The 12,568-nt window shown below is 33.9% G+C and overlaps 1 protein-coding gene across 1 annotated transcript; it reads right to left on the reverse strand.

The window, feature by feature from the left end:
• Positions 1 to 1,305: 1,305 nt before the first annotated feature.
• On the reverse strand, positions 1,306 to 7,052 carry LOC143599285 (auxin transporter-like protein 2). The gene is made up of 8 exons (XM_077077273.1): positions 6,675 to 7,052; positions 4,922 to 5,107; positions 4,674 to 4,786; positions 4,153 to 4,336; positions 3,786 to 3,883; positions 2,216 to 2,423; positions 1,870 to 2,127; positions 1,306 to 1,707 (listed from the first exon to the last, which is right to left on the reverse strand). The coding sequence occupies exons 1-8, from the start codon at positions 6,834 to 6,836 to the stop codon at positions 1,423 to 1,425; spliced, it is 1,494 nt and encodes a 497-aa protein (XP_076933388.1). The 5' UTR covers positions 6,837 to 7,052; the 3' UTR covers positions 1,306 to 1,422.
• Positions 7,053 to 12,568: the final 5,516 nt, after the last annotated feature.

Here is a 12,568-nt window from a genome sequence, read left to right on the forward strand (position 1 = left end):
GATAGACGAAATTTTTTCAGCCTTAGATATGCATGAAGTTGACCCAAACTTTTCAACAGAGGCACAAAATGATTTTAACTTGAATTTTAAATTTATGTATGACTTTTATATAAATAAATATGGGTCAAACATACACATGCCTACGCCGGGGGGGTCTTCATCAAGTTCAAGTGCTCCTAGAGTACGAGACCCCATGATTAGCCTTATGAACACCGTTCGCAACGTAACGGCTAAAAAACAAAGGGGTAACACCCCTTCAAGCGAACTAGGAAGGTATAGTGCATATGATTTCTCTACCGGTTTATCCGAAGAGGAATATGGCACTTTTGATGTTTTGGCTTGGTGGAAGGTAAAGGAAACCGAGTTTCCGATTCTTGCCACCATGGCCCGTGATTTACTAACCGCCCAAGCTTCTACGGTAGCTTCGGAATCTGCTTTTTCTCTTAGCGGCAGGGTAATATCGGTGAGAAGAACAAGACTGAATTCGGAGTCGGTGGAGATGTGCATTTGCTTGAAGGATCACTTGGACTCAATCGATCGGGTTCAACACGTAACCACTCTGGAAGACGAAACACCACTTGATGTTCGAGTGCACGACGAACAAGAAGGCGTTTCTACAAGTAATTCTGATGAATAAGTCGCCACTCAATAATTACGACGAACAAGAAGGCTTTTATAGAAATAATATGTCACAAAATATAAGTTTAATGTTTTGTTAGTTTGTTTTTGAATATTTTAAAACATGTAACCTTTTTTTTTGAACTTCTTAAAGTAAATAAAATGAATTTTATGTTAATTGTTTTTTTTATTTAACATGTTATACAAATACGAATCGTATAACACCGCTCTTGATTATAATTCAGCATTTGACTTGCGTAAGCCAAAAGACTATAATACATAGCAAACTCAACAAATGTAACACGATACAAAAGTAGCATGAGACTCTTCAGAAATCAGAAGAACACAAATCATCACCTACACAAGCAGCGGAAACGAAAAACGAAAAAAAAAAAAAATATTTTACACTGTAACCGGTTGGAACCGGTTACAGTGTAAGAACCGGTTTAGGAACCGGTCAGAACCGGTTCCACCGGTTCCGGGTCCGAGGGTTGGGGAACCGGTTCGGTTCCCTAACCGGTTCGACCATGGAACCGGTTTAAACAGTGATGTTGACTAATGGAACCGGTTCTGAACCGGTTCCGGTTCCTTTGACCAACCCGATTTGATCACCTATATGGTGTAGTATGTGATGTGCTACAAAATGTGTCAAAAGCAAAACCTCAACAAATATTACAACAAGGAATATGAAATAATATTTTCGCATAAATTAATTCCAAATATTTCCTATGCTACAATAAAAAGTGATCACACTGATGCGATTAAACGTTCTTGGTGGGAATGATAGAAGCTTGGTTTCAACTTTCAAGGTTTGTGAAAGTGAGTGCTCCCTAGTAGTTGGAGGTGGTTGGCAGGAGATGCAATAGGAGCGGTGGCATTAAGCAGCGGTGGTGGTGGCGGTAGTTGTGGTGGACATTGGTAGCACTTGGTAAATAGTCCGAATGTGTCAATTTGGTGTATGAAATTTGTCATGCTTGCCCATCCTCCAAACCCGAATCCAACAATGAATACCCAAACGACTACAAAGACGTTGATCGTGTATGTGCCAACCCATCTTCCAAAATACTTTGGAGGTGGCTCCACCGCGTTCTGCATCACCAAATTGAATCAGGTCAAAAGGTTAAACGGGTTGAAAGTTGTGACTTGGTAATGAACGAGTCGTTTTGTGTCATTTTTATAAATTAACACCTTTTCTTGCCACTAACTACTATATAACATGATGGGGTATGAAGGATGGAATTGAATTGATACCTCTCGTGCAGCAGCCGAGCGGAAGGTGAACATGTGAGCAAGAGCGGGGATGATGTAGACTGTAAAACTAACAAGAAGAGATCCAACGGTCGAATTGATAGGCCCAAAGAAAGGAAAGATGATGGCAAGAAACCATATGGGGATGACCACAGGCAACCGAGCCGCAGCTCGTTTGCACATGCTCTTACACTCGTGCATCCCGATTGCTTTCTCCCACACAAAGTATAACGGAGTGCAAGCAAACCCGAATGTTATAAACTGCCAGCCAAATAACCAAACAACATCAACACTTTTAATAATGCATGCATTTATGAAGTAACGGCGATTATCAGACTAATAAACGTACTTGGTGAATAAGCATAAGGATTACGGCCATGTTTCTCCACGGAGATCGAGGCAGAAGGGCAAACGCGTTTGAGTGATTGAGTAACGAGTCGCCAAAAGCCCAATAAACCGCTGCAGCGGATGGAAGCGTAAGCATCAACACGTACGCGGTGGCCCAAAAGTAAATCGACTTAAACTTTTGTGGTTTCCACATAGCATGCATAATTTCCCTGTTAAGACACCATTAATCCCAATTAGTACTCGCTAATCTCCATTAGCAAATGAGCCCAAAGCCCAACTTCTTTTTTTTCCAAAACTTTGGGCTCATTTGTTTTGATCACATAAATTCATGGGTCCATTAATATGAAAGATAACTTTTAAATATAGAAAGCTGATGCCATAAAGTGAAAAAGGGTGTCCCTAAAAAGAAATACTTTATGCCACCCATGCCTGACAAAAGGGGTATTGTTGTAATTTAACATGTTTAAACTGTCATGCTCAGAAAAGAATTTCGCGTAGGTGTGGGCGGGCTAAGATAGAGACTAGTCAAAACATGGAATCTTATAGTCGTAGTGAAAATTCATTGGGTCAGATCATATCTTACAACAATTACAAGCATGCGTCATTTTCATAAAAGAAATACAGTAGAAAATATATATATATACTTTACTTTCGTGGAGAATTAGTTTATTTTTTTTAAAAGAAACACACGCCTCTATTTGATTCTACTCTTATATATATATATATATATCACTGTCTACTTAAGAATCGAACCCTTAATCTTGTAAGCTATATATGCACACAGTTTGTAACACTAGGCTAAGAGATATAAACCCTTTGATCATGGAAAAAAAATGTGTATAAGATAAGATTTCCTTTACATGAGAAATACATGAAATATGTTTGATATGGCAATTTTGGGTTCACGTGTTACAAAATATCTTTGAACTGATAAACCAAACTTTCATTTTAAGAAAAGTTGACACACAAACATAAAGTAAGTGAATACAAATAAAGGCCTACCGTTTCTCTCTTTTATATGAGGTAACGTGTTGGATAAATGTTGTTAACTCGTTGAATCAGATATGTAAGACGTATATATAAAATCTCAAAGCTATATACAAAGTGATTTTTTTCTCGTTTAAGACCGCTTGTAACCAAAGATTATAGGCATCAGGTAGTCGCTTTCAGCTAAGACATATCATGGCTACGGTTTCTGATTGAAAAGGGAGATTGGATTGTTCGGCCCCGACGACACTCATAGACGGAGACGTGGACCCACCCATGACCCAATCTCACTTTCGCACGATGTTATAAAATATAGTTTTAAAAAATGTTTAAAAAAATCTTTAAAATGACTGGTTTGTCCTCAATCTAACTTTTTTATCCCTAAAGATTCTTATAAATAATTGGATGCATGAAAAGGAAAAAGAAAAGTGAAAAGCAATCAAGCTCAAGTTGTTATCAACATGATGATAACACCCACATACAAAACACAAGTGATGGTAGATGACAGTCGTGCCCATTAAATAAATATAAAAATGCAGGTGTGTCTTTTGGAAATAAGGTAAAGAACAAGGGGGTTGTCTTACACTGTGACAGCATGTCCCCCGAACGTGTAGAGAATGTTTGTAGCACCCGTGAAATATAACACCATCTTTGCTGGACCTGTATGTTTCACCCCTTCCACCTACAAAATTAACAATTCACACCTTTTTAACTTAATAAACATAATAAAATTGAAACATCCGTATTATTGTAGTGAATATAGAGGCTAAAGTAACGTTTGAAAATAGTATTTTCAAGGAGTGGATCAAAGGATGATCGCGAAATATATGTCTAATCATCCTTACTGACATGCCATACAAATTATTATTGTTTTGATATTTGATTTGACGTTTTGACGAATTTTAACTAATGCATGATGTACAGGTTATTATAACAAAAGAAAATAAAAACCTGGCCGTGGACTAGTGATGCGATGGTTAGGTACCACGCGGTGTAAGTAGTCATCATCAATCCTAGAAACGACCAAATCCGGTAGTTGTGAAATGATGGGATAAATACTGTTGTTGCACAACATGCACCGAATATGTATGTCCATGTCCTCTTGTCTAGGTTGTCATTGATGTAATATATATTGCTGCGTAAACCCACAAATCATTAATTCATATAATGCATTGATTGATGATTGTATAAAACACAACATATAAACTACAAATGACATGTGCTTGTGGGCCTTTAGGACTACGTGCGAAGATAATGCGTCACGTCTTAATATGTACCAATCAGATTGAGTTCATTAATCATTATCGTTCTTATCTTATATCTAGTTTGATCTGACGTAGTAATCATAAATTGTATTGTACATACAATTCTAAAAAGCTTTTGCAACGGCTATTTATTTTTTAAAAGAAACTTGCTTTGACGTATAACTAACACACTTTATTAACTTATACATTATGTTTAATAAGCTGTACCTTGCACAAGCTATGAGTTGAATCACAGATCCAAAGAGAAGAAAGGTGCAATTGAATCCCAAACCAACATTTCTCCAATGCTTGCCAAGTAATCCATCAAGAACTTCAAACCACTACAAAAAGCCAACATTAATGGTCAAATATATCCAGTATAAAGTACAAGTTATAGAATATAAGGTACAAGCCATTATAACAAAAGGTAAGGTGCACAAGTGGTAGATGCATAGACATGCATTGAGGAGTTGTACCTGAATAACATGGTTTCTAAAATCAGCCTTTTCTCTTTCCTTTCTAGTTCTATATTCAACATACAGGACGCTAATGAGGTAAGCAGTCCAACTTCCCATTAAACCATAGAATATTTGAAACAAAATGCCCGAGAGCATTCCTAGTTGTGAAAATGAGTATGGCAGTGTAAGCAACACTTGCGCCACCTGTACGAATAAGATTGGCACAACACGTTACTAAACGTATAAATCCTAAAAACATATAATGACCTCACCAAAATACTCACTATATATCACCAAGCAACTCATCATACAATATTTCTATTTATAATTTAGAGATCTTGAAGCTTTTCCTAATCCTTCTAAATGGTCACATGTAGGGTTGTAAACAAACCGAACGGACACGAACAAGGCTTTGTTCATGTTCGTTCGTTAAGAAAATAATGTGTTCACGAACGGTTCATGAACACTTACCGAACGAGATTTTATGTTTGTGTTCGTTCATCAAGGAAATTAATGTGTTCACGAACGGTTCACAAACACAAATAAAATCGGCAGGGCTTAGAGATTGAGACCGATGCATTCATCAATGTGAATAGTGAAAGCTTGTAACGAATTGAATGAACATGAATAAGGGCATGTTCGTGTTCGTTCATTTAACTTTAAAAGAACACGGACACTTAATCAAATAAATATTTATGTTCATGTTCGTTTATTTAAAAATGAGCATTTGTGTTCGTTTATGTTCGTTTTTTTAAATCTAAACGAACAAATTGAACAAATATAAACGAACATATACGAACAAATGTAAATGAACACAAACAAACATAAACGAACTTAAACGAACACAAATTAACAAATATAAAGCCTTTAAGCAGATGACTTATCCAGATAATATTTAATTATTTTCTATTAATACATAAACCAACATAAATAAACAGGCATAAATGAACATAAATAAACGAACATAACGAACGTTCATGAACATAAATGAACGAACGAAATATATGTTCATGTTCGTTCGTTTAATTAAACGAACACAAATTTTTTGTTCATGTTCGTTCATTTATTAAATAAACGACGAACTTCCCGTCAAACGCTTCACGAACAGTTCACCAAACATTTGGTTCGTTTACAGGCCAAGTCACATGCTTTATGTGTTTATGAGTAACCTTTTTCACATAAGTTGATGTGTAACAAATAATGATTTACTGAAAATAGACCATTATCAGTTTATATTATTGTGTAAAAAATAAAGCCATCTATTAAAAGATATTTGTCAAGTTTGCTCTTTTTGATGACAGAATTGCCCTTACAAGTTACAAAAGGTTAAGTTTGGTGACACATTTATCTATTTTTAATACACTTTAGATGACAAACTTATTCTTAACCTACTAATTATTTTATTTCATAAGGTTCCTACAGTAGAGGGGCAGACCAACCCTTGTGGGTACTAAGGTCGGCTGTGAATTTTTTTTAATACTATTATAGTTTAAAAATTCTTGACCGACCCATGTGGCAATACTCAACTGATAAAATAATTTTTTTGGGCCCGTCATTCCTACAACTAGTATTTTGAAAGCTGATCATTCTTACAGCAAGTGTCCTTTGCACACTTTTTTAATTCATGGTTCGTGTTAGATGAAAAATCATATGATGTTTGAAAAACAACTGCTTTCTGCTTATCATGATTTGATACAATAATAAACTGTATAGTATACTATATATCTTTGAAATAAAACCTTTGGTAAATTTGCACAAGTAATAATAATACCTGATTTGAAGAGCAACTGAACCATGCGTCATATGCAGAACCACCATGCCAAAAGAAGTTGGAAATGGTGGATTTAACATTTTTAGGCTTCCCTTCAACCTCCATTTCCACATAGTTTCCTGCTAACACGGTCTCCACCACCTTCTCATGGCCTTCATCCATGGCTATACTCTCTCTCTCTACTTTCTCTCTCTATAACCTATTAGGGCTTAATGAAACATTGAAGAGACAGTGGGTGTTGTGTGTGTATTTATAGATCAAGAGAGACATAAAAGAGGACCTTTAACTATATGTCTAAATGCATGTTGGATGTTGGGAATACTTTATACCAAAATTTATTCTTTTATAAATGAGTCTGATTTCTACAATGTACTGTTTTAAGTTTAAATCAATATGATTAATGCTTTTATGTGTATATCATGTATAGAGTGTAGAGATGGATCCAAATGTTTGTATATTTATTTATTTTTATATGATTTTAATATGTTAAATTTCTCTCATAAAAGGACAAAACGCAAGAGGGAATTTGTGGAAACATGTAATATTATCAGTATACAGTAATGGTTATAATTATAAAGAAAATGGGAGAGAGAATACATGAGTCATCATGCAAAATGAATTTATATATAACATCCCTACTTTTATAATTTGTTTAATAAATATATTTATTAAATGATTTTCCAATATTTGAGAAGTAAAAGCTCAAAACTGATTGATTTCTGTACAAAACATTAGTAAGAAATTAGATAAAATTAATCTGTTTTTTAAAACATTTAGAAACTAGTGAACATTGTTTGGGATGTTAAATGCTATGTTCTTGCTCTCAATAAATTGTAGTAGTTTATCAATTGTCATCAAATCACCATTACATTAGGTTGAACTAATAATTGAGTTTTTGTTTTGTGCAGTATCTAGACACAAATGTGGTACGTTACGTTGATGCTCATATGTTAGGTAACTATTGTATTTTTGTGGAGAAAGTTTCGTTGATATTTTCTTCAATATAATTAGTTATCATATTGGTAGCGTGTGAGTTTCTATGCCATGATAGTCTTAACACAAATTGTATTTTAAGGATTTTGTTTGGGTATATTGTGGAGACAATTACTTATATGACACAAAATTATCACGTTTTGGGTCGATTTATATAGTCCATTTATTAAAAAAGTAACTAAAACATGACACATTTACTTAACAAGTTAGTCTGGACACAAGCCATGTAATGAACTGATATAATAACCCGCTTATGTTTAGAAGGCTTTTTTATAACTTTTTTTTTTAAATATTTTTGAGTGAGTTACATAGGAATTGAAGTGCACACTTTAAAATTTTAAAATTTGGTGGCTTTGATTTTTAATTTTCTTTGTTTTACAGACGTGAAACTAAATTTTTTTTTCTTTGAATTATTGATTTCTATAACTTAATTGTTTCTCTTAAATACAAATTTCACTTACTCTTCATTCATTACTATCTATTTCCTGAATCTTTAAAGAGTTTATAGTCCAATGATATTAAGGTATTTGTTAGACCGTTGTTTGGTTGATATGTTAACCTGCTTATGTTTAAAGGGTTTTTTTTTAACTTTTTTTTAAAATATTTTTGAGTGAGTTATATAGGAAGTGCACACTAAAATTTTAAAATTTGGTGGCTTTGATTTTTAATTTTCTTTGTTTTACAGAAGTTAAACTAATTTCTTTTTGAATTATTCATTTTCTATAACTTAATTGTTTCCCTTAAACACAAATTTCACTTACTCTTCATTTATTATTGTCTGTTTCCTGGATCTTCGAAGAGCTTGTAGTGCAATGATATTAATATTAAGGTATTTATTAGACCGTTATTTAATCGCCCCACACCTTTTTGGACAAAAAAGGGTTGCCATTGAGAGAGGGTCGCATTAGGTTGGCGGACACTATGGCTTTGACCAATATTATATTTGGTAAAAAGCTTTTAAGAGCTTTTAGCTACAAGCTTTATAGAAAAAAAAACTCATATTTAATAAAAAGTCTTGTTTGATTGTAGTTGTTTGAAACTTTTAGGTTAGGATAAAAAACTTGAAGCTAAAAGAGATTACTAGCTTTTGAGAAAAAGCTTTTAGCTTTTATATTTGAATTTTACAAGTTTGGTACTTGAACTTTCAACAACTTTTGTTAATTTATATAATAGTTGCACATTAACCCTTATTCAAAACCAACTACCTCCACGATTTTTTAAGAGACCATAACTTTTTCGTACGTTAATATTTTTTTAAAAAAAATTACATCATAAAAACGAGCATTTTATTCTCTTTAATTTGAGTATGATACTGCTATACTTCTTAAACTTAAAAAATTAGCATATTTTGTGATTACCGGCTAAGATTGGCAACAAGTCGAGTCAGGTGAGCTCGTGTAATGTGTAAGACCAAATTATGGTCGGAACGAGTTGCTACAAAAATGGTTAATCTAGTTCGGTTCGTGTCGGTACGGTTTTGAGCCGAAAGGGGATAGGTCAGAACATGCTTCAAATTAGAACAGTGTCGGGTCGGAACGGGATTCAGATCAAAACAGGTTGATTTAAAAAAGGAAAATTGGTTTTAAATAATCCCAACTATGGCCTATTGGCAAATAACAGTCCCAACATAACACTTGGCCGGTGGCGGTCCTAACTAAAGATGCATTTATTTCTAACGGTCCACGACTAACGAAATGTTAACTCCGTTAACTTAATGGATGAAAAACAACAGCTTCTATTGGGAATTAGGCGCGCTAACAGATAACCAGCAAATTTATCATCATCAGTTTTGTCAAGTGATAGTATGCATATTGGAGTATTAGCTGCTGCAGCCCATGCAGCTGCAAACAACAGCCCTTTTACTGTGTTCTACAATCCAAGGTAAATTAAAATTACTTTATTTCAACTTATAAATTTACTTTACTGATCTTAGTACTCTTGAAGTTGACGTCACTAATTCCCCGTGTAATGTTTGCTTTGCAATTCCTACAATTTTAATGAAAGTTGTAAATTGTATTAACAATATATGATAATTGTGTTATTGATTGTATTTTGTTTAACTTTTAAATATTGAAATTTTTGTTAATTCTCTGTGTAATACACGGGTCTCAAACTAGTTTTTTTATAAAACACTCGTTACTCTCTCAAATCCTCTCCAACTCTTTCCAAATATAAACAAAACATGGATTTGTCACTTAACACTTTTTCCAATTCAGATTTAGAAAATAGCCGATTGTTTTGGCGATTTGAGTGGGAATCCAAGATTTACTTGAGCATGGCGAAAGCTTACAACTGCGTACAAAACGACCTCCACTCGAACAAGATTGTGTAGCTGCTCATAATCGCTTGGTTAATGAATAATTTGCCGAAAGTGCCTTGTATGATCTTAAAAAAATTTTAACGCCGCTTTCGCATGAGTCGCCCTCTAATCTTCCGCATTCTGGGATGCTTCGAACGCACGTTTACATTTTCCAACAAAGAGAAGATGCTACACGTAAAATAGGATTCAGATGTTTACAAAAGTGCAACCTACTATTCGTCAACTTACATATGGTACTTAACATGATTTGTGAGTCGAGTGTTCAAAGGTGTCTCAAAAAATGATATGGGATTATTCACATTTTTTATGTGAAGGTATGTCTATTATTTATTGTTATTAATATTATTTATTGTTAATTTATATTGTTATTGTCTGTTATTAATTTTTATTGCTATTAATAATTTATTGTTATTAATATATGTAGGTGTTATTGGTCTCTATGATGAGAGGTATTTGAGTGACTGATGTTTAGCGATATCTAACAAATATATGAGGTTCATGAATAAATATAGATTTCCTAGAATGGTTGGTAGCATCGATTACACACATTGGTATTGGGCCAACAATCCAACTACTTGTAGAGGTCAACATCATTCCACCGGGTGATCATGTAGGCGAAAGCTTATCATTTGAAGTGGTTGTGTTGTATTATGTTTGGATTTGACATGCTTTCTTCAGTGTGACCAACGCAAACAATGATATTAGTGTGGCAAAACAAGCGCCTATCTTGGACAACATCATTGACGAAAATACGCTGAGGTAGTTACTTTATGCCAACAATGTGGATTATGAGCATGAGTATTATCTTACCAATGTTATTTATCTAGATTGGGACTCGTTTGTGAGAGCATTTACATGTCCACACATGAAAAAAAATACCATATTTTAAGAAAAAGGAAGAATCCATACAGAAAGATATTGAATAGGCACTCAGGGTGTTGAAGAAAAGTTCGGGTATCATTGCACAACTGCCATGAATATTGTCAAAAACGAAACCAAGCAACATCATCTATTGTTGCTAGATTTTAAACATGCCCAACCATGGAAGTTTAAGAGCCGCACCTTCAGCCGACACATGTTTTTTTTCCACACGCGTGTTGGGATGGGGGGGGGGGGGGGGCACACACACACACACATATATATATACACACTAATTCTTATGCATTAAAATTGGATTTTGATTCCACTTAAAATTTATAGAGGTTCAAGTGAATATGAACTAATTCACTCCATGTCCTCTCATTGTTCCTTGATCAAGAGTTTTTTTCACTAGTTGTCTCCCTAAACAATAGGGATCACATATACAATTGTCGTACTCTTCAAAGCAATGATACCTTCTCCGATTGATCGAGACTAGTACACGAATTCAAATCTCAGCCTAAACAAGGTGAGACTTTGTGCCCTCGTGTAAAGTTTTCAATTTCTTGATTATCGTTAAAGCTTTTTGGTTTATATATATATAGAAAACTTAAAAACTCATAAAAAACTAACTTTAACTTTTAATTTTTTTTTTTGAAGTTTCTTTTTTTACTATTATTCTTATATGTTATTGGTTAAAAAAAACCCCCCTTTTTGGTAACCTCGTCGGTGTAGTGCACATGTGTGCATTGCATATATGCCAAAGTATTGTATTGCATACAATACAATACTATTGCACATATTTGATGCACACTATTGTTTATATGCAATATAAGACTAATACATACATCGAATACACATTAGTACGTATGTGTAATACAACATTAATGCACATATACACTACATCGACTTTTATTTTATTATTATTATTTTTCCATATAATATAACACTACTACACATATACAATAAACAAATATTGAATATATGCAATTAAACACTACACATATACATACAATAAACAAACACTATTTTCATTACATTACAGTGATTAAGTCTCCATACACTTACAAGTTTGTTACTACTGGTTTTGTAGGGTCTTGTATACAAGGGCTGCCTAATGGGCTATTACACGTTACTTATTAGACAAGTGTTAGCCAATAACTAATATGACCACAGTCACAGATACGGTCGAGTGACAGGTATCTTTCGGTAATTTGTAAGCATGCAGGCGTAAAAACATCTTAATGCTATTACTGTAAAAAAGTGTCATTCACAAAAGAATTTACTCATCAATATTTCTTGCTGATCAAATATTTTAAATGTTTTTCAGGTGACTTTTTAAAGACACATAAATGATGTATGCTGTTGATACACTACGTGGACGTCTCGGTCTTTATTATATTATTATTATATTACTTGATATTGTAAGGGGTATTTTGGTAAATAACCCCATTCGCTCTAATGTAAGGCTATTTGTTAACCTTGATTAATGTATGTGACCACGAATGAAGGGCAATTCGTTAAAGGATAATGTAACACGAATGGGGTTGTTCATTCGTTAGACTTAATGTAATGAATGACACATTCGTTAATGTTTAAGTTAACGAATGTGTCATCGTCTATATATACTTGTGAAATTATCAGTAATGTAATCAGAGATTTTATTATACTTTCCTACCTCGTTACTCTGCCAAAATTCTCTCTAAACACACAAAAACACACA

This window comes from Bidens hawaiensis, unplaced genomic scaffold (assembly GCF_021521415.1).
Source record: "Bidens hawaiensis isolate Kalapana, Puna unplaced genomic scaffold, B.hawaiensis_p1.1 tig00051758_1, whole genome shotgun sequence".
In the NCBI taxonomy this organism is placed as follows: Eukaryota; Viridiplantae; Streptophyta; class Magnoliopsida; order Asterales; family Asteraceae; genus Bidens; species Bidens hawaiensis.

What these genes read in the sequence shown, in the direction of transcription:
- LOC143599285 (XM_077077273.1), bottom strand. Translation starts at nt 6,836, where the DNA reads ATGGATGAAGGCCATGAGAAGGTGGTGGAGACCGTGTTAGCAGGAAAC. An exon ending in TCCTTATGCTTATTCACCAA is followed by an intron (nt 2,128 to 2,215) that starts GTACGTTTATTA and finishes TTTGGCTGGCAG; the next exon opens with TTTATAACATTCGGGTTTGC. An exon ending in GCTCGGCTGCTGCACGAGAG is followed by an intron (nt 1,708 to 1,869) that starts GTATCAATTCAA and finishes TTGGTGATGCAG; the next exon opens with AACGCGGTGGAGCCACCTCC.